General features: G+C 40.2%; 1 protein-coding gene across 2 annotated transcripts in view; it reads left to right on the forward strand.

The window, feature by feature from the left end:
* parp8 (poly (ADP-ribose) polymerase family, member 8) overlaps positions 1 to 23,502 on the forward strand; it is a 370,564-nt gene that overhangs the window by 342,883 nt on the left and 4,179 nt on the right. For both annotated transcript variants that reach the window (XM_060829923.1, XM_060829934.1), the window contains 6 exons: positions 8,391 to 8,503; positions 10,706 to 10,778; positions 13,305 to 13,374; positions 15,994 to 16,067; positions 18,510 to 18,579; positions 22,002 to 22,086. In XM_060829923.1, coding sequence (XP_060685906.1) covers positions 8,391 to 8,503; positions 10,706 to 10,778; positions 13,305 to 13,374; positions 15,994 to 16,067; positions 18,510 to 18,579; positions 22,002 to 22,086 — 485 coding nt within the window. The remainder of the gene's footprint in view (positions 1 to 8,390; positions 8,504 to 10,705; positions 10,779 to 13,304; positions 13,375 to 15,993; positions 16,068 to 18,509; positions 18,580 to 22,001; positions 22,087 to 23,502) is intronic.

Here is a 23,502-nt window from a genome sequence, read left to right on the forward strand (position 1 = left end):
CTAAATTTCTCTATACGTACATTAAGGATAATGAGGGAAAGTATAGAACTCATTAAAAACCCCAGCAGCAATTTGTGCATGGAGACAGAGGATGTAGTTACATTTCTAAATGAATATTTTGTGTTCACTAGTGCAATGGATGATGTGGGTGTAGAAGTCAAGTAGAAGAACTGTGGTACAACTAAAGAAGTTAGCATAGACAGAGGGGAGGACAGGATTAAAACTGGATAAATCTTTAGGGCTGCATAAAATCAGTCCCAGATTGTTGAGTGATGCAGGGGAGGAAATAGGGACACTTACAAAATTGATCAATTCCACTTGACATAGGAGAGATGCTGGAGGACTGGAGTACCACCAATGTGGTGCCATTGTTAAAGAAGGGAACAAGAAATAAACCAGGGCATGGCAGATCGGTCAGTCTAACCTCAATGGCAAGGAATTATTGGAAGCAATTCTGAGGGACTGAATTAATCTGCACTTGGAGAAACAGGGAATAATCAAGGATAGTCAGCATTGGTTTTCTCAAAGAGGAGTCATGTCTGATCAGCTTGACTGAATTTTTCAAAGAGGTGACCTGAGGTGTATAGATGAGGGCAATGCATTGGATATAGTCTACTTAGACTTTAGCAAGGCTTTTGGTAAGGTCAGATGTGGGAGATGGATAGTGAAGTTAAGAGCCTATGGGATCCAAGGAAAATGTCAAAGTGGATCCGATATTGGCTGAATTGCAGAGAGCAGAGGGTGATGGTTGAGGGGTGTTTTTGTGATTGGAAGTCTGTGTCCATTGGATTTCACAGGGATCGGTGTTGGGATTCTTGCTGTTTGTGGTTTATATAAACGACTTAGAACAAAATGTCGCAGGGTTGATCAATAAGTTCGTGGAGGAGACAGAAATTGTTAGGTTGTAAACAATGAGGAGGGTAACCTTGTATTACATGGACGGGCTGGTCAGATGGGTTGAGAATGTGGTGCTGGAAAAGCACAGCAGGTTTGGCAGCATCCAAGGAGCAGGGAAATCAACATTTTGGACATAAGTCCTTCATCAGGCTTATGCCCAAAATGTCAATTCTCCTACTCCAGCATCTGCAGTCCTCACTTTCCACTGGTCAGATGGGTTGATCAGTATAAATAGAATTCAAGCAAGATACAGTGAGAGAATGAATTTCTGCAGAACAATCAAGAGAAGGGGATACATGCTAAATGGGAGGACTGTGGGAAGCACCAAGGATCAGAGGGACCTCTTAAGGTTTCAGGAACAGGTGAATAAAGTGGTTAAGATGGATATAGGATATTTGCTTTTTGACATAGAGTTTAAAAGCAAGGATGTTATGTGAAAACTGTATAAAACATTAGGCCACACCTATATTGGATGCAGTTTTGGAATCCACGTTATCGGTGGGATGTAATTGCACTGGAGAGGGTGCAGAGGAGATTTACCTGGATGTGCCCTGGGCTAGAAAGTCTCACTTACAAAAAGAGATTGAACAGACTGGGATTGTTTTTCTGCGACCAGAGGAGATTGAAAGCGGACATAGAGTCATAGAGACGGACAGCACGGAAACAGACCCTTCGGTCCAACTCATCCACGCCGATCAGATATCCCAACCCAATCTTGTCCCACCAGCCAGCACCTGGCCCATATCCCTCCCAACCCTTCCTATTCATATACTCATCTAAATGCCATTTAAATGTTGCAATTGTACTAACCTCCACTTCTTCTGGCAGCTCATTTCATACACAGACCACCCTCTAAGTGAAAAAGATTGCCCCTTAGGTCTCTTTTATATCTTTCCCCTCTCATCCTAAACTGATGCTCTCGAGGTCTGTATTCCCCCACACCAGTTAAAAAACTTTGCCTATTTATCCTATCCATGCCCCTCATAATTTTGTAAATCTCTATAAGGTCACCCCTCAGCCTCCGACGCTCCAGGGAAAACAGCCCCAGCCTGTCCAGCCTCTCCCTATAGCTCAAATCCTCCAACCCTGGCAATGTCCTTGTAAATCTTTTATGAATCCTTTCAAGTTTCATAACATCTTTCCGATAGGAAGAAGACCAAAATTGCACGCAACATTCCAACAGTGGCCTAACCAATGTCCTGTATAGCCGCAATATGACCTCCCAACTCCTGTACTCAATACTCTGACCAATAAAGGAAAGCATACCAAACACCTTCTTTACTATCCTATCTACCTGCGATTCCATTTTCAAGAAGCTATGAACCTGCACTCCAAGGTCTCTTTGTTCAGCAACACTCCCTAGGACCTTACCATTAAGTGTATAAGTCCTGCTAAGATTTGCTTTCCCAAAATGCAGCACCTTGCATTTATCTGAATTAAACTCCATCTGCCACTTCTCAGCCCATTGGCCCATCTGATCAAGATCCTGTAGTAATCTTCGCTGTCCACTACACCTCCAATTTTGGTGTCATCAGCAAACTTATTAACTGTGCCTCTTATGCTCACATCCAAATCATTTATATAAATGATGAAAAGTAGTGGACTCAGCACCAAGCACTCCACTGGTCACAGGCCTCCAGTCTGAAAAACAACCCTCCACCACCACCCTCTGTCTTCTATCTTTGAGCCAGTTCTGTATCCAAATGGCTAGTTCTCCCTGTATTCCATGAGATCTAACCTTGCTAATCAGTCTCCCATAGGGAACCTTGTCGAACACCTTAATGAAGTCCATATGGATCACGTCTACCACTCTGCCCTCATCAATCCTCTTTGTTAACTCTTCAAAAAACTGAATCAAGTTTGTAAGACATGATTTCCCACGCACAAAGCCATGCTGACTATCCCTCATAAGTCCTTGCCTTTCCAAATACATTTGCATCATGTCCCTTAGGGTTCCCTCCAACAACTTGCCCACCACCAATGTCAAGCTCACCGGTCTATAGTTCCCTGGTTTGACCTTACCACCCTTCTTAAACAGTGGCACCACGTTAGCCAACCTCCAGTCTTCCGGCACCTCACCTGTGAATATCAATGATACAAATATCTCAGTAAGAGGCCCAGAAAACATTTCCCTAGCTTCCCACAGATTTCTAGGGTACACCTGATCAGGTCCTGGGGATTTCAAGACATCAAGCACTTCCTCCTCTGTAATCTGGACATTCCACATATTCCATATCCTTTTCCACAGTTACTGATACTAAATACTCGTTTAGTATCTCTCCCATTTTCTGTGGCTCCACACAAAAGTTGCCTTGCTGATCTTTGAGGGGCCCTATTCTCTCCCTAGTTACCCTTTTTTTAGATTAGATTAGATTACTTACAGTGTAGAAACAGGCCCTTCGGCCCAACAGGTCCACACCAACCCACCGAAGTGCAACCCACCCAGACCCATTCCCTTACATTACCCCTTCACCTAACACTACAGGCAATTTAGCATGGCCTAGTCACCTAATTTGCACATTTTTGGATTGTGGGAGGAAACCGGAGCACCCGGAGGAAACCCATGCAGACACAGGAAGAATGTGCAAACTCCACACAGAGAGTTGTCTGAGGCGGGAATTGAACCCAGATCTCTGGCTCTAATCACTGTGCCACCATGCTGCCCACAGAGAGAGCAGCCCTGCCTGACTTCCAGATCTGACTGGGAAGCTATCTGATTCCCATCCATTGATTGAGACTGCACTGACAATGTTGGTGTAGAGCAGTCTGACCCAAATGCGTACACAGCACTCCAACAGAACTTTCTTTGTCCTTATTGTATTTGTAAAAAACCTTTGGATTCTCCTTAACTCTATTTGCCAAAGCTACCTCATGTCTCATTTTTGCCCTCCTCATTTCCCTCTTAAGTGTACTCCTATTGCCTTTATACTCTTCGGAGAAAAATGATGAAATAGCAGCTTAGAGGGAGAGTTTAACTTTTGCTATCATTGTCAATTCTTGCGCAAATTGTGCCTGGTTAGAAAATTATTGTTTCATCCAAGTTTCTGTTCAAATTAATTTGTATATCGCCAAATGCTATAAACCAGCGCAATTGGACTATGCTTTAAAGTACTCTTATTTTAAATGTTGCTTTTAAAATTAATCTTGGTATATTTAAGAATGTTAGCTTCGTGAAATTTAATTAATAATGTTGAAAATGTAATTATCGCAACAATAAGAATTTTAAATCACTGTATTGACCCAACACGGGAGTAATTCAGTTTTAAGTTGCTAAAATGTTCAAAAATAAAGAAATTTATATTCTGATTAGATTGAGTTTTAGTAGTAAACTCTTCAACAGGTTTAAATTGAAAATGTACCAGTTCGTGACATCGAGCTCAAAATCTGCAGCCTGATATTTGGTTTCTCTGTGAACATCTATAAATAAAGCTGGCTAGAGGAAGCTCCCAATGACGATGATTTATATCTGTAGCTGTAGCCAGTTTTATGGGTGGGGATTATCTTTAAAGCAAGTACTAAAAATCGTGGAAGCTCAAAGCTCAATTTATGCTGCACACAATTTATATTTAAAATGTTGTGATAATTTGCCTTGACCTTGCTAATATTGAAAAATTGTAGTTTAAAAAAAACCTACTACAAGACTTTATAGCTGCATCTAATGTATTTTGTGAAATAAAGAAATATCGACGATCAGAAAATTGTCATTTTTTAACTCCTTTTCTCTTACAATTTGATCTCTTCGTCATTGGTCCTTTCATTAGTGGCACTGGGCACTTAATGGCAATCACAATTAGCTACAAAGGAATGAAGTGATCAAAGATGGAAAAGTTTATATTACATCAAATTCTGGACTTTAAACTGTCAAAACTTTGGGTTCGGGCCAACTTTCTATTGCAACAAGGGGAAATATTCATTTATTTTCCCACTCAGAAAAAATGAAGCATTGTCTTTCACATGGCAATGAATGAGTAACAAAAGGAAATGCTGGACTGACTGAAGCATATTTTGTCTCAGAATCTAATTCTATTAATAGCAGCTAAAAAATGATTTGTCTACAGATATTATGTTTTAGTGCTTATCAAGCAGCTAGTTAGATATTTAACTGTCAGATCATTTATAAATGTCAGATTATCACTTACAATCTTCTAAATGTCAGACAATTGTGCCCTATAGTGCCCAATTGTGCTGAAAATGGGAAGACAGCAGCATCAAAAGTCTTAGGTGAATGATAACAAGGACATTTTGAATAGGCGAAGCTGAGTCACTGCCTCCATTATCCATACATCAACATTTAAAGAACAAAGTTCAGGTTCGATTAAACCAAAATCCCCAGATGTGGCAAGGTGGGACAAGTAAAACCAGAAGTTGCTAGATAATGAAAAAGACAGCGAGTAAGATGAAGCAGATAAGGGTGCATTGTTGTTAGGTCAGTAATCCCTTGGGTGATTATAAAAAGTTCAGAAGGTTTAGTTTGGTGAAAAAAGAGAAGCAGAGTGAAAGTTTCTGAAGCGACTGGCAACTAGTCTAATATGGAATCCAAATGCCTTCTGCAGGTAGGTAAATAACAAAACACTGGAGTGGGACAAATTAGGGATCAAAAAGTGAAGTGTGCACGGAGGTAGAGGGAGTGGCCAAGTTATTAAATGAGTAATTAAATGAAATTTACTGGATACATTTGGAAAGGGAAACTGAGTTCATATGTCAGGCCGTAACCTTACACCAAAAGTTCATTGGAAAGTCATGACCTGAAATATTAATATTGTTTCTCCCTCTACAGATGCCGCCAGACCTGTTGACTATTTTCAGTGTTTCTATTTTTATTTAAGTTTTACAGCATCCACAGAACTTTGTATTTGATGAGTAGCTTGCATCAGCCTTTTGGAGAAGAGGTTGCCAAAGGCACAGTGAGAAATGAGGTAGTTGAATGGGCTAAAATGAATAAAGAGGGCTGTTAGAAGGTTGGCTCTTTTCAAAATTGATACATCACCAGGACCAAATCAGATGCTACTGAAGGTAAATAAAGAAGTAAGGGTGGAAGCTGCAAGGCACTGACAAATATCTCAAAATCCTCCATTGATACACACATGGTGGAATAGAATCCTAAACGTGCCAGATGTGCAAATATTACACTCTTGTACAAAAAATGTCAGGTTAAAATAATGAATTACAGAGCAGTCAGTGTAACCTTTTGGTAGGAAAGATTTTAGATACAGTTATCTGGGACAAAAATTATAAACAACAAAGTTTGTGAGAAGATTTGTAGCTCGGGTGCTCGTTGTTGTGGTTCTGTTCGCCGAGCTGGGAATTTTTGTTGCAAACATTTCGTCCCCTTTCTAGGTGACACCCTCAGTGCTTGGGAGCCTTCTGTGAAGCGCTTCTGTGCTGAATCCTCCGGCATTTATAGTGGTTTGAATCTGCCGCTTCCGGTTGTCAGTTGCTGTCCACTGCAGTGGCCGGTATATAGGGTCTAGGTCGATGTGTCTGTTGATAGAATTTGTGGATGAGTGCCATGCCTCTGGGAATTCCCTGGCTGTTCTCGGTTTGGCTTGCCCTATAATAGTGGTGTTGTCCCAATCGAATTCATGTTGTTTGTCATCTGAGTGTATGGCTACTAGGGATAGCTGGTCGTGTCATTTCGTGGCTAGTTCATGGATGCAGGTTGTTAGCTGTCTTCCTGTTTGTCCTATGTAGTGTTTTGTGCAGTCCTTGCATGGGATTTTGTACACTACATTGGTTTTGCTCATGCTGGGTATCGGGTCCTTTGTCCTGGTGAGTTGTGGTCTGAGCGTGACTGTTGGTTTGTGTGCTGTTATGAGTCCTAGTGGTCGCAGCAGTCTGGCTGTCAGTTCAAAAAGACTCCTGATGTATGGTAGTGTGGCCAGTCCTTTGGGTTGTGGCATGTCCTCATTTCATTGTCTTTCCCTTAGGCATCTGTTGATAAAATTGCGTGGGTATCCGTTTTTGGTGAACACCTTGTATAGGTGTTCTTCTTCCTCTTTTTGTAGTTCAGGTGTGCTGCAGTGTGTTGTGGCCCTTTTGAATAATGTCCTGATGCAACTTCGTTTGTGTATGTTGGGGTGGTTGCTTTCATAGTTCAGGACTTGGTCTGTGTGTGTGGCTTTTCTGTATACCTTTGTGGTGAATTCAATTAATTGACTTTTTGATCAGCAAAGGCTGATGAGGATATTTTTCATTCTTACATTGACTGAGCGTTGTTGGCAAGGCCAGAATTTGTTCACCATTTCAAATACCTTTAATTTGGTGTTCTACTTCCGGAAGAAGGTGGAGCCATCATCTTGTTCTTTGAGCTGACCTTCTCCTGCCCACAATGTCATAGTGTCAGGGTTCCTGGTCTATGAGGATGGCGTGACGTTCATTGAGTGAAGAAATTGCTCATCTCGGTCCTAAATAATCAATTGTTTGTCTTCAAATTACATCCCCCCACCCCCACCCCACCCCATCCCTTGGTTTAAATTCCTTACTCATGAGGAACAATGTCTCAGTATTAAATTCTTTTATAATATTACATATCTCAGTAAGATCAGCCTCCCATTATATGACAGTCTACTTATTCCAGGGCCAACCTAGTGAGCCTTCACTGTGCTCTCTCGTATGCAAGTAAATCCTTTCTTAAATACAGGGTCCATAATAAAGTTCATATCTGGTATCAACTATCTGAAAATATGATGGAGGCAAATTCTATCCTGACTTTCAAAAGGAAATTGGGTCATTATCTGAAGGAAGAGAAGTTGCAAGGCTATAGGAAGTGGGATAGCAGAACTGTTTTTGCAGAGAGCCTGTGTAGATATGATAAAATGCTTGGCCCCTTTTGTTGCTGTAACTGTTCCATAATTCTAAGATTCTATGAATTGAAGCTGATCCTACACAAAGTAGAGCCCTCCAATTAGTCAAATTCAAAGATTCAGTCTACCTATCACTCTGTTTCTGTCTCTTTAGATTGGAATTATGTAAACACCATTTTCTGTCCTGCCTCCCTGTTTATCCCCACACCAGTGTCACAGAGTAAAGCTTTCTTTCTTCCTTCCTTCCAATATTAATTAATTCCACGTTTTCAGTTGTACTTTCTTCACACCAGCATTTTTTTTGGATTTCTTGTATTCTTGAATGGCTCCGTACACTTACATAGTAAGTTACATAATACCATAAAGGCCCCCTAAAATTACAGTGACATATTCTGCAGTGTAACAGGTTCAACTTCATTGAGATGCCCAATTAATTATTTGTGCTCACTGAAATAGTGAGCTTTAAGTGCTGCCCATATAACACCTCTTTATCTGACAGTTGCCAGTGCATCCCATCATTTGTGCGCAGAGCTCTGCATTTGAGACTGTGTTGTGAGCTGTAAATGTAACATCTTATAATGGTGTCTCCATATCAGCAGAAGAAATGTGAGAAATATCTAAATATGTTGGCAGAGAGCTAATGTATTTGCAAGGTTGTAATAATGCCTGTCATCTTACTCTTTCATGCAGCAACTAAAGTTCATGCACACTCCACACCAGTTCCTGCTCCTTAGCAGTCCACCGGCCAAAGAATCCAATTTCAGGGCAGCAAAGAAACTTTATGGGAGCACATTTGCATTTCAGTAAGTACCCGTGCTCTAAATCTCCAAAGGTATGAATCATAGTTAAAAATTGTAATGCCTTGTTTGCACTTCCTTGCATGGGTAAATGGTATTTCATGACTATCTTTTACTTTTAAATAGAACTGGAATGAGGGAATGTCTTTGAGAGATTAAAGACAGAATCTATTTGTTGAGAGTTCAGAAACAATGAAGGAGTTATTAGAGTACTTGGTATGTTTCTTAGACCACCAAAAAAAGTAGGAAGATGATAAAGGAGTTGTTTTACAAATCAGATACTGCAAGATGTAAGAAACATTGCTCTCTATTCCAAGCACACAATGTTAATTGGGACATTCTGTGAAAGACAGAGAGGAAAAGAATATCTGAATTCTCTTTGAGAGAACTTTCTTGCCCAATGAGAATGGAGGTTTTTCTGCATCAAATTTTGAAAAGAAATGGTTCAAGTGGAGAATATCACATCACTTTTGCTGAGCATCTTAGTTATAATGTTCATTGTACCATAGATCTTTAGGTCAATTCTTAATCTTGAGTTCCCTGCCTGAAGGCTGGTCTGCTCCATAAGACCACAATCCCACTGAGGCCTTTCCTAACTCCACCACAAGCAGGAAATGAATTGAGCCCTGTGGTGTGGTCACTAGTCTGATCCAATTGTCGAATCAACTGTGGCCCACTCCACCCCCAACCCAAGGAGTTTGAATTGCTATAAACTTCTACATACAAGTTTTGACTGGAGCTATGGAGCAGGATGACAGTATCTCATAATTTCTTTTCATCTCTGGCTGACCAGGAACCAATTCTGCTTTGATCAATTATGTATGTTGGAAGGATTTGCAAGTAGACACTCAGTGTGTTTGGACACGTTATGAATGAACCTTCCTTGGCCATCAAGGCCTGGGGAGCAACTTGAACGCAGAGAAATAGAGCACGAGAGACAGGGGTGCCACCTACTGCATCCAAGACTGCCTACACTTTAGATTAATGATGGAAGAACATCATTAATGATGTAATGGCAGTATGTACCTCAGGGACCCTCAACAGGAGTGGGGGGACCTGCCTCAGGTAAATTAGACAGATATAACAGACATGAGTGTCATAATTCAAGGAAGAATCAAGTTGGATCTAAAAAGTACAAATAAAAACACAAACAGAAGCAGCCAAATGGCCTTGTGCTGTGCTGTAACCATATGAGAAGTAAACATGATAAACTAAGAGGGGAACAGAAACACCGCAAGAATACGTTGGTGATTAATATTAAAGGAAATGCAAAAAAAATTCTTCTGTAGGCACATTCACATCGAAAACAGATTTGTAGAAGATCTCTGCAGCCAATTAAGGGACAAAACAGTCACCTATTGGTTGAGGACAGAAGGCATAACTGAGGCCCTAAATGAATACTTTATCAAAGAAGATGACTTTGTTAAAGCTATGATAAATGACAAGGATGCTGGAAAGCAAGATGAGGCAAATCTAGAAAAAAAAGAGAAAATTTTATAAAAACCAGCCCTGTTCGACTGACAGGAGGTACGGGGAACATGGAAATTCCTCCTTGAACAATGCCAGAATTATGCAATAGTTATAGATTTGTTAAATAAACTAGAATAAGTGCCAGTCACTACACTTATCACTGGTCAGACGAGACTGTTTCAAAAGAGCAATAAAAATCCCAGGCAGAAATTTTAAAGAAACACTTTCAGCCAAGTAAACAATACATATTCAATACTAGGGAACAACCTGATAATGGGTCCATTGATCAGTGCATAACATATTTAAATCAGCTTGAAAAATTAAAGAAAAACCTAATTAGAGATGGGATTGTAAGTGGAATAAGGTTTTCAATGGTGAAAATATGCCTATAGAAAGACAAATGTACACTCCAATGAGTAATTGACCTCAACAGACTGAGTAAATTAATGGTTGAAGAGACTATGTCTTGCGCATGATCATGCATGCCCTTTTTTTCTTCGTGTCTACATAAAAGGGGAATATTTGGATTGAAATACAATCATACACAAATATCTGTTCTGGTCAGCCATAGTCATATGACTGCTACTATGAGGGGCACACCTAAACTTCACTTCAATAAACTGTTTTGTATACGAACAGAGAAAGAGAGAAGCAATGAGAGAGTCTGCAAAGATTGTGTATTGTATGCAAAATAAACATTTTTTTCAGATACTCAAACTGTTTTTGTTTTATATCTAGTGGCTCACATATAGAGAACTGGCACTCCATTTTAAGAAATGGTTTAATTGTTGCATCAAATACACGATTACAGGTAAGTTCAGGCAGAGCAAAAATAGTATAGCTAATAGGGATGGTTCTGTAGTCTGGGATGGATAATTGCAACCTTCCAGTGGATAATTTTTCCTCTGTTAGTTTTAATTATTGGAAATTTCACAGGATCTGTGCCTGAGATTTCCTGAAAAATGCTCGCTTTATACGCTTCTCTCCAACATTATATAATACCTCCTTGCAAAGCTTTGATACAATGAAATATAACAATCCCAATTTAAGTGTTAACAACACTAACGTCACTAACCTACATTTTGATGTCAAATAATAGCCAGTTTAATGGTGCTCCCTGTTATAAATATGTGAATCATGCATCAACTGAGAGAAAGAAAGAGCAAATGATTTGTAAATCGCAAGTTGCATAACTGCACCGATAACCTCATGAAAACAGCTTGCAGATGTAATTTCAGCTCACATCTCAGTCGGATTGATGGATGACTAGTAGAGAAAAGATTGTTCACAATAGCCATGCTTCTGCCACTATGTCACCTATAGTGTCCACTTGCTGCCACTGACTAGACATCATGACTCCTAGTTAAAAACAAGGACTGCAGATGCTGGAAACCAATTCTAAATTAGAGTGGTGCTGGTAAAGCACAGACGTTCAGGCAGCACCCGAGGAGCCGGAAAATCGATGTTTCAGGCAAAAGGCCTCTATTCCTGATGAAGGGCTTTTGCCTGAAACGTCGATTTTCCTGCTCCTCGGATGCTGCCAGAACTGCTGTGCTTTTCCAGCACCACTCTAATCTAGAATCATGACTCCTAGTGCCCACTGGTTGCCCTCGTGATACACTTTATGGTTTTCTGTATATGTTTGTCCATATAACATGTACCACACAGTTTTGTTGCGACAGTTACTTTGAAGGTTTTAACAACATGAACTATTAACATGTCTACAAAATCACAGACTAACACACAGAGTTTGGATTCTGTCTTTACTGACATTACAGTTTATTACATACACATAACTGACTGAAGTTACTACATTGACTCCATTTCATTGAGCAGGTACGAAGCAGGTACCTTTATATGTCATGTAAGTGTCTTATAGGTACAGGTCTGTTTGGTTTATAATCAATGATATGATATAACACCCCACCCCGTTCCTAGTCCATAAGACCATAAGACTATAAGACATAGGAGTGGAAGTAAGGCCATTCAGCCCATCGAGTCCACTCCGCCATTCAATCATGGCTGATGGGCATTTCAACTCCACTTACCCGCATTCTCCCTGTAGCCCTTAATTCCTTGTGACATCAAGAATCTATCAATTGCTGCCTTGAAGACAATTAGCGTCCCGGCCTCTACTGCACTCTGCGGCAATGAATTCCACAGGCCCACCACTCTAAAGGCTGAAGAAATGTCTCCGCATTTCTGTTCTGAATTGACTCCCTCTAATTCTAAGGCTGTGTCCAAATGTCACCTAATGGAAACAATTTCCTAGCGTCCACCCTTTCCAAGCCATGTATTATCTTGTAAGTTTCTATTAAGTCTCCCCTCAATCTTCTAAATTCCAATGAATACAATCCCAGGATCCTTAGCCGTTCCTCGTATGTTAGACCAACCATTCCAGGGATCATCCGTGTGATTCTCCGCTGGACACGTTCCAGTGCCAGTATGTCCTTCCTGAGGTGTGGGGCCCAAAACTGGACACAGTACTCCAAATGGGGCCTAACCAGAGCTTTATAAAATTTCAACCAGAGTCCCACCAAAACACTGCAAAAAACTGAGTTCACTGTGGTCAGCAGTAAGCAGAGTTTAGATCAGAGAGGTGCTGGAAAAGCACAGCAGGTCAGGCAACATTCGAGGAGCAGGAAAATCGACGTTTCGGGCAAAAGCCAAATTTCTCATGAAGGGCTTTTTCCCGAAACATAAATTTTCCTGCTCCTCAGATGCTGCCTGACGTGCTGTGTTTTTTCAGCACCACTCTGATCTAAACTCTGGTTTCCAGCATCTGCAGTCCTCACTTTTGCTCAGCAGTAAACAGTCAGGCAGACAAAATATCATTTCACACCCCCAAAGAAAACCTGTCAATGCATTTTGCAGAAGAATGTCTCCATTTTGGGATGTGAATGAGCTATATTCCATGTTCGTTGAACCACATACTGTTCTTGCAAGAGGACATACCATTGAAAGTTGCAGTCTTCTGACAAAGAATTTCTGACTTTTAAATGAAGGCCCTCATTATTTTCAAGCAGATGCACCAGTTTGATCTGGGTATCTGTATATTGCCTTAAAGGCTGGCAGATTCTGTGGGTGGAAACTTCTGTTTTCTTTGTCTCCCTCGCTTGTTGAAAATGTGACAAGACAGCCAGTCTGACTTTCCAAAGCACAGCCCGCTCTATCTTCTACAAGTCAGGTTGTTTAGAGATCGCCAAGCCCTTTTCTGAAACCTGAAGTGCCCACCTCCACAACCATCGCCTTCAAAATAAAAACATTGTGGTTTCTGTAACTATGTGGTCATGTAATTACTCATTTGCCTTCTTTTAAACCTCTCCATTTTCTATAGCTTCATGGTGCAGTGTACGGGAATGGCATCTACCTTAGCCCATTGTCAAGTATTTCTTTTGGTTACTCAGGTAAGTACATGTTGTCTTTATCATCATTTAATGTTTTGAACCTTAACTACAATGGCCATTATTTGATACAAGTGCCACTGTCGTTCTATATAGGCCCTCGAATTTTTTACTCACTGATTTGTATTCAATATTTTTTCATAATTTCTTGTGTGAAATCTTGTAGAAATGTGAGGGACTGTAACAGTAGCAATCTAAGTGGCCACTGTAGGCATTAGTTTAGAGAATTCAGCCAGAGCCTCCTAGAAATAATGAGACAGTGCTCTGTGGTATTATGGGATGTGCAACTGATAGCAATGTAATTGATGTCACTCTGACATCAACAGAGCAGAACAAAGCAAAAACACAAGCAGAGAGAAGTCTGTAATGGAGTAGGAGTATGTAACTGTGTAACAGCTGTTTTCAGTAAGCTGTGTAAATAATAAGTGCAAGAGTATAAAGAGATTAACAGAACCTTACATTAGCTTCAGGGTGAACTAGGATTGCTAGAGACCAAGTAGAGTAGTAGCCTAGTAAGGGAGCAGCCTCAAATTGGATATATGTCAACACCCAATGCCCAGAGAAACAAAAGGTGAATCTGTGTACTCATAAAACATGTTAACAGTGATGTTAGCAAAACAGATACTGAAACGAGGATTATATTAAAGCATTCTAGCGCTGCCTTTGTAAGGAGGCTACATAAATTGCTCTTTGAAATTCAAATCCTCTTGTTACGTTGCGGTCTCAATCCCAATTTCTCCCTTTAAATGTGAATAAAACTTTCAGTGAGTTTTCTGATCTCACAGAGTACCAGAATCATAGAATCCTGACAGTGTGGAAGTAGGCCCATCAAGTACACACCAACCCTCTGAAGAGCATCCCACTCAGACCCACACTATCTTTGTAAACTTGCATTCCCCATGATTAATTCATCCAACTGACCTATCCCTGGACAGTTTTGGTAATTTGAGTATGGCAAATCCACCTGACAGGAGCACCCAGAGCAAACCCACCCAGACCAAACCCACCCAGACATGGGGAGAATGTGCAAACACCACACAGACAGTCACCTGAGGGTGAAATTGAACCCAGGTCCATGGTACTGTGAGGCAGCAGTGCTAACCACTGAACCACCGAGCTGCCCACTAATAGCCTGTATTCAAATGGTGGCAACCAACAAGGCAGGAGTTTTGGACTTTGGACTTCAATATCATGTAGAGGGCAGAGTAATAGCTGTACTGTTCTATATTTCCACCTCCACCCCACTTAGGTCCATGAGAGACTATTGATTGTCCTCCTGCCCATCAATTGCAACTGAATATGGCCAATTAATGATAATTTAAAATACCTTCTTATGCCTACCCTGAGCTTTCAGAGATGACTCCTAGTGCAGCATGTCTAATAGACACCTCCTTGATAGGAGATTATCCATGATTTGGCATCACGAGGAGTCCACTGAGACCCAGATGCTCTCTACACTTTCTCCCCCATGACTCCTCACTCCACAAACCCCCTCCTGCCATCACTGACCTGTGGCATGGGCCTGGGGTGGTCGCAGATCTGGCAAAAAGATTTGCTCACCTCTGATTAGCAGGTACTTCTTGGTAAGAGGGACTTCTGTCCCTCAGGGTCCTGATGCTTGGCAAAGGCCTCCCCCAGAAAGGTTAAGTCTGTCAACTGCTCAGTTAGCAATTAATAACAATGGGGCTTTCCAAGAAAGGGTACAGATGTGGATCTCATGGCTCTCAAGCCAGTAGCTGAGGTCCACAAGCACAAGAATTCGACCCTTACAGTCAATTATTTTTAAATTGTGTCCTGTGTTGGGTTTGAAGTATTAGCTTGACTCCAAAAAAGCATTGGTAATAATTTTCTCCTAATTAGGATTAAATTCAATAATTAGTAATGAAATTGTTAATTCATCTATTGATCATTTCAATTAAATGTATTAAGTTATTGTTGTGATGTTTAATTTTGACTAAGGTTTTTTTGGCTTTAGATTTAATTTGGGTTTAAAATGTAGAGTATACAGGCAGCAAATAAGATATTCACATTGTTATTGCTGATGGCAAAAGCAGCATTGAAGGCAATGCTGGATAGTAAACAAAGCGATGGCAGTTCTGTCGAAGACCCAAAACATTTCCTTGGCAGTGACTAAATATTTATAAGCCCAACTGCAGTAATAGCAAATTAAAATCCAGCTACTGCTGACACTTAGCTCAAGTTCATTATTTCTAATCTACCCATGGTAAACTCAGCATTACCAAGTCGGGATGCACTCTCCCACTACTGGTCCATGATAATCTTACCCTCCATATCAGGGATAGCAGTAGCCAGACTGGCATAATTTTGTTTGCATGCTCATAGCAATGGGTCATGTGCTTTTTTATTCCTATTGTTACAAAATTCACTACACAATATAAACAAGTCAAAAAGGAAATTAGCTATAGAACTGGGATAGTTCAATGTTGAAGATGCCACTCTGTTTATTAGTTTGTACACACAATACCTTTTTAAAACTTAAATTACATTACAAAATATGTTACAATATTTTAACACATTGAGATTGACTGAAGGGTCATTTCTAATCACTGTGATATAGTTATTGATATTTATAATGTTTAACCAACTTTAATTACCTTTTAGGGATGAATAAAAAGCAGCAGAAGGTGGCAGCCAAGGATGAACAGCCTTCAAACAATAAAGCAGCCACTTTACAGGTATCAGGCTGATAGTGGGATATTTCCCATGTTGTGGTATCTGCACTTGGTGTTCACCATTGGTCAGGAAACATACATAATGATCCACCCAGTGGCAAACTTTCTAATATGGTCAACCAGGTCCGGAAACACTCAGAATGGTGACAGCAGAGAGGATGCCATTCAGCCAGCAAAAGCGACTCAGTTATGAACGTACTAACTTCAGCAATTGGAGCAACTGTAGACAATTTGGCCCCTCAAGACTACTCCATTCAATAAGATCATGGCTGATCTGTTTGTGATTTGAATTCCACATTCCCATTTTTACTGATAATCCTCAAATCATCTGCTTAGCAAAAATATATCCACCTCTGCTGTGAACAAGCCTCTTTTGAGGCAAAGCATTACACAGTCTCACAATCCTCAGAGACAGCAGTATTTCTCCTCCTCTCTGTCCTGAAAGAGAAATGCCTAACTTGAAAACAGTGCCCCTCTGTGGACTGAACCACAAGGGGAATATCCTTCACACTGACAAGACTATTTAGGATTTTCGACGCTTCAATCAAGTCATCCCTCTCTCTTCTCAACTCCAGTAGAAACTCTAGCCTATCCAATGTTTCTACATAAGACAACGCAATCATTCCAGGTATCAATCTAGTGAACCTTCTCTGAACACCTCTAACACATTTACGTCCTATCTTAAATAAGGAGACCAACACTGGAAAGTATTCAAGATGTGGTCTCACCAAAGCTCTACATAACTGAATGTTCAATTCTTGCATAAAAACCTATAGCCTTTTAATTATGTGCATGCTAGTCTTTTGTGATCATGCACAGAATACCTAAATCACTCTGCATCTCAAAATTCAGCAGTTGTTCACTGTTGAGGTAATATTTTTCTTTTTTATGCTTCTTGCCAAAGTGAACAACCTCACACTTTCCCAAATTGCAGTATACTTACCCGAATTTTGTAACTCCTTCAACCAACTTCCTTATGTATTTTCTTAACATACTTCGTGCATATTCCCAAGTAACACCAGCAGGAGTGTTGGTCCCATTGACGAAGCAGGAGAGTTAGTGAGTTATCAGCAGGGCTTGATGTGCTGGGACCTGCTTGATTCAAGTAGCAAATGACTAGAGCGCCAGAGATTCTAGTCTCCTGCTGCCAGGAATCTGCTCGTGGAGTTAACTTGATACTGAAGAGATCCATTTTTTCTACTTTCAACCAAATAACATGTTTGTGTCAAAAAGAGCAAATGAGGAAATTCAGGTCTGGCAGGAATGCTAAAATAGGTGGGCATTGATAGACTACCCAATGTGCAATCTGCCTGGTTTACTGTTGTAAATAATGTAAGAATGATTCATAAGTGCCTGTTCCACATTATGGTCAAAATCCAGTTATGGAGTCATACAGCACAGAAGAAGCCCTTTGGCCCACTGAGTCTGTACCAACCTATCTGCACTAACCAACTTTCCAGCATTTGGTCTATAACCTTGAATGTTATGTCATTTCAAGTAGTTAATCATATACTTTTTAAAGATTGTGAGGTTTCCTCCCTAGTAGTGCACTCCAGATTCCCACTATCCTCTGGGTGAAATAATGTTTCCTCCAATCCCCTTTAAACAGCCTGCTTTTTGTCTTAAAATTATGACTCCTCATTAGTGACTTTTCAACGAAGAGGAATAGCTGCTTCCCAGCTACCCTGTCCACACCCCTCTTAATTTTATACACCTCCATCAGGTTCCCTTCTCTGTGCTAAAAAACATCTTGAGACTAACCTGCCTCTCTTCATAGCTAAAGTGCTCCAACTCGGGCAACATCTTAGTGATTCTCCTCTGCACTCCCTCCAGTGCAATCACATCCTCTTTACAGAGAGGCGATCGGAACTGCACACAGTTGCTTGATTCTTCTCTCTGGTTTTGCTAACTCTATCTGGGACTATTTCAGACTTGTCTCACCACAATTTAGAAATAAGCTGAATAGGAGACCCACATCTTTCTACATGTATTCCAACCCACTAAACACTATTTTGCTAACTTCAATGCAACTATGTAGCTGCGTAATAACATATGTTCCACTCACCAGGTACAACTGGTACTCCTGGTACAACGTAGTCAGATCATCTTCCCTGCCCCCAATCCCACAACACTGCCCGTAAATGGCATCTCCATCCATAGCTATTGTTGAGACTCTTTTCTCACTTGCTTCCCAGCTAATACACTCTTCGGCTTTGCTTTTTTGCTCCCTCAGTCCTGACACCAGTTTTGTGTTTCTCTGATTTTGAGAGCAGGTTGCAGCACAATATGAAGTTGGCAATCATTCAGATTTGATTCTCCCTATAACATTCATTATCACCGAATCATTATATGTGTGGATAATTTAGATTTCAGATTTCAAAGTACTGTCATATGAAGAGTTGTAATGAAATCACTTAAATTGAATTAATTTGTGTTTTTTTTCAGTCACAGAAAAAAGGACAGCAACCCCAGTTTTTGCAAAGTCGTAACCTAAAGTGTATAGCCTTATGTGAAGGTAAGTCCTCCATTGGTGACTCCATTACTTTCCATAGCATGTGAAAAGGAAACAGAATTATTTGCCATGTATATTTGACAATGCTGTAGATTCTAAAAACAGTTCATTTAATGTCAGAACATACAGGCTTAATTTTGACATTTTCTATTATGGACAGCTATTTCAATTTTGCTCCTTTTTAGCAAAAACAAAAGTGATGGAAGAGGATTTTTAAACTAACCCTTGAATGTGAAAAAAACATTCATCACTTTGTAGCCAGGAGTCTAAATTAACCTAGTCCATCATTTGCCACATTATAAAATTCAATCAGATAGCTCAGTCTCTTCCTGTTGCTCATTCATCTCACAGAATAGCAGAAGAAGCCAGTCAAGAATCTCATACAGCACAAGTTACTCAATTAAGATATTTTCTTGCATCCCATTCCTACACTTGGGACAAGACTTTCAATCCAGTGTTAGTAAACTGGCCAGCAGTCCAGTTCTAGAGCATAATTATTCACTGCATATTTCAGAAACAGCCCATGAAGATTTTTGCTGGGTCATGCCAATTAATCTCAGTCCCCTTCCCTAACCCCTCGGTGCTAATGGGTCAATGACTAGCCACCTCAGAAGTCAGACATCCAGCTAAGGTGAAAGCTTCTGTCTGAAAATGGAAGGAGAGAGAGAAAGAGGAGGCAGTCACACCCCTGAGATTAACTACATCAAATTCGGTCAGTAGTCAGAGACAGGAGGCTGTGACTGTGAGCAAGGCAGGTTGAGGGATCCAAGTGGTTGTGCTGAAGGAGCCTCAGCCTCAGGTTTGAAATTCTTGTTCTCTGTGTGGATGAGAGTGGGAGCTGTAGGGAGAATGAGCGAACTGACCACAATACCAAGGTGATTAACACACCATTCACGGGTACAATCTTGTTAGCCAAAAAAGAGGAAAGGTGTCTTCACAAACAAAACTATATGTAGGGACATGTATCTGCCTAGGAAAACTCCTTCCTCCAAATTTCCTCAGTTACTTGGCTCTGTCAAAGCAAAGCATTTATTTGTTCAAACATTTGATGTTGTGGGTGGAACTTCTCCATGTTGATCAGCTTATGAGAAGGCTCTGTTGAATGTAGTATGACTTGTTGTTGTTAAATGGGTTCAATGTAAGGAGTGAAACTTGACCAGGACAGGCCAGTAGGGCCGAATTCAAAAGTGGGAATCACTGAGCAGGCATTCTTTTGTGGCTGTGTCTCCATCTCAAAACTGTGATGAACAGTTCTCAGATGGATATATTCTCCTACTTATGATGGGTTGTCTCTGACTTGATGATGCCTTGATTTGTAGTGTGAACCCTGGCAGATGTATAAGAGACAGTACTATTCTGGTGACAATAGCAGCAAAGGAGGAGTAGACATTGATTACCAGTGAAACTTGTGATGGAGATGGGTGGCACACAGCCTCTGGAGTGGTCAACTTACAATATTACCTCACACTCAAAAGGGCATGAAACATTGAGTAGATGGTGATACTTACCCTGGCAGGACACAGCAACTGATTAGGCCTGCCCTTGTGGCAATGGTTCTGTTCAACTGCCCATGGACTCTGAGCTCTATAGTCAGTCAGGATGGCTTCTTATTGCCATCTATAGAGAAAAGAATTCTGACCTCTCCTGGACTGCCTTCAGTGGAATCTCCAGGAAGACATTATTAAGATGTAACACTACTTTTTTGCCTGGTCTCTGACATTGCTTCCATTGGCCCTGACAATGAGCAGGTGTTCAGTGATGCTCCTGACTTCCAGAGAGGGACATTCTGTCCAGCTAGCTTTTAAATACAGCACCGAATGTTAGGACCTGGATGGTCCTGGCAGGCTTTAGGAATTCCTGCCATAAAATATGGCATTATACACATGCTTGCATATGGATTGAGCTGGGAAGCATATAATCACACAAGAAAACCATATAATCACAGAAGCTCTTCCACTATTTGACGTACCTCCACACTTTGTCTCAAACTAAATGCTGCTCAGTTCAAGATGGCAACTCAAGTAAAGAAGGAGAGAAATGTAATATTGTTTTCAACCAATGCAAGTGGGAAGGAGATATAATGAACTAAAGGGAAGGTTTCTGATAGGTTGGGGGTCAGGAGAGATTAAATGACAAAAAGATATCATGATTGAAAAGGCAAAAATGGGTACAGAGAAGGAACAGAGGATGTGTCCAGATGAGACCTGAAAGACTACAGAGAAACCAATTGCCAAAAACATGACAAAAATGAGAAAGAAAAATACAAATAGAATACGACAGAAGCTGAGCTTCTGATCTAAGAATCTAGTAATCCAAGGTGAGTTTGGAAATCTGTGCGTGCAGAATTGAAAGGTGAAATGTTGTTCATTATGCTTGCCTTGATTTTCATAGGAAGCACTGCAGCAGGCCATGGTCATAGAGAAGAGAAATAAAATGACAGGGATCTGGAAACTTAGGGTCATACTACAGGCACAAAGTGGGGACAAGCCAGGAAGCAGTAGGCAGCTATTCCAACCCCAAGCTGTCCTCACTGAAAATGTCATAAGTCACATGACACATATAGTCCAACAACTTTTGTAGTGCTTTATCTTTGTCAGGTGGTGTCCCACTACCTGTACCTGTACTCACACTTTGCATGCATAAAGCATAACTTCTCCCAGACATTGTCTGTTACATAGACCAGTAGAGGCTTTATTCACCCATATCATCTTCTATTGTACTATTTGACCCCACGGAAGACATCATTCCTCCCCAGACAAAGAAGAAAGATGAATGGGGATAACTTGAAGCAGCTGTTGTGTACGACTTCATCAGAGAAGCATTGAATAGGAGTGAAGAAGCCTGGTAATAAATCATGTAATTACATGTCTTAAGGATATTATGTCAAAAATATTTCCATGGAAACATCAGAAACATTTCTGAGAAAGCACCATTCAGTCATTTTCAATGAGGACAGCTTGGAGTTGGCACGGCTAGCCACTGCTTCCTGGCACCTAACCAATTCAGGCCTCAGAATGACCCTGAGTTTCTAATTAGCTGTGTATTAATTCATTTAATGCAAAACATTATAACAAAAAAATACCTGTGGTATATGTCCAGGAGGCAAAACCTTGCCTATTGACTAGTATGGTGTGGTAAAGGAGGAAATCTGCATTTCATCACCTTCTCATTGAAAGAGGCGAGAACCCTGAAATGGGCAAAGAAATGGAAAAGTTGCACTCCATGCAGTCATACTGCATTTGAAAAGTTGCCACTCAAGCTAAGGATGAGAGATGAAGATATCCATACAACTATTTTCAAGAAATGAGGGAAAAGAGGCAGAATCGAAGTGAAAAAAATGAGGAAAATAATCAAGACATAAAAAAGATCATTGTGAATTTACAGTGCTGCGTTTTTGTTATTAATTGTTTTAATATTTTTTGCAGTGATTACTTCACCAGATTTGCACAAACATGGAGAAATTTGGGTAGTTCCACAAACAGATCATGTCTGCACAAGATTCTTTTTTGTGTAAGTGCTGTTAGATTTCAGTTCCTGATTGGTGTAATGAGAATAAAAATGGAAAATAGCAAGCTTATGTTCTGACTTGCTGGATTTGGAAAATATAGCCATGTTTGGCCTTTGCGACCTGGCTTCATATTCACCAATGATAGTTACACAAGTCCTTTGTATCTTTAAGGTGTTCCATTTATAGAATATTCTACACAATTGTTCTTGAACTGTGACAATTTCAGCAATTTCCCTTTTTATTTCAGATTTCGTGTATCCATTGTACTTTATCCAATTATTCGCTGACAATTAGATGTTCTAGTGATAGCCTCATTTCATTAAATATAATACTTTAATTTGGTGTATCTGATATAGCATTGGTATTTCTCACTTCAGGTGATGTTAAATGTGGGAAACCAAAAACGAAACACTGCAGATGGTCAAGTGTTACATGTGTGAAAGGAACACATAACATTAGACTTGTAGTTCCTAAAGCTTTCCATTACTGGTGTTTCCTTCACCCTATGATTAGGTCTTTTGCAAATTATTTGACAGAGTTTGGTTGCCATGAAAAACCAAATCTAATATCTAAACGCTTGTTTGGTAGTACGGAACTTGAATATTATCTAAAGAGGACCTATGTTGTCAAAACCTTTCTTCTGACACTCATCAAGACAATTTGCAAGACTAATATAATGGGAAAATAAAACCTATACTTTGAGAAGAGAGTTCCAATTGGTTGATAAATATATTCTAATTGGTAGAGGCATTGTCATGGAGAGTACACCACTTAGTTGAAGATTGCCAGTTATTTGACAAGCTTTCTTTTAAATTCTCAAACAGATATAATTGAGGCAGGTTGACTTTAGTGAAGGCATTACCTGAAAAATGAAGCCAGAGGATAGCTGTCCCCTATGTTGTTGAGTTGAACTAAACAGATTGTATATGCATGTTGTTCTATCTGTAAAGAACAGGACCCTGTATATTGATACATACATATCTTCCAATATGTGAAGGTGTACCACACTATGATTTTGACTAAAATTCCACATTAGTTGTCCATGTAATAATTTGCCCATTCAAGAATTATTCAGCAAATGTAGGCATGTGCATGTTGGACACAGTCTTGTTTGTTGAGGACAGCTGAATTGGTATGTTCTGTGATGTGATCTGCTCTTTGGGAGGTGTGAGCTATATATCCAGCATTTCATCGGCATTTCCCTTATTAATCATTTGTGTGATGAAATAGAACATCATTTTAGCTTGATAGTAGCATCCTATTAGTAATGAACACAAATTATGTTGTTGCTGCATAGTAACAGTGAGAAACATCTAGCTTTACCTGTTGCTCCAACCTTTGCGTTATTTAACGCTTGCTTCTCAGCTCGAGAAATGCATTAAAATTCTTACACTTCCATGCATTATAATATTGAACTG

The sequence above is a fragment of the Hemiscyllium ocellatum genome, chromosome 1 (assembly GCF_020745735.1).
Source record: "Hemiscyllium ocellatum isolate sHemOce1 chromosome 1, sHemOce1.pat.X.cur, whole genome shotgun sequence".
Classification (NCBI taxonomy): Eukaryota; Metazoa; Chordata; class Chondrichthyes; order Orectolobiformes; family Hemiscylliidae; genus Hemiscyllium; species Hemiscyllium ocellatum.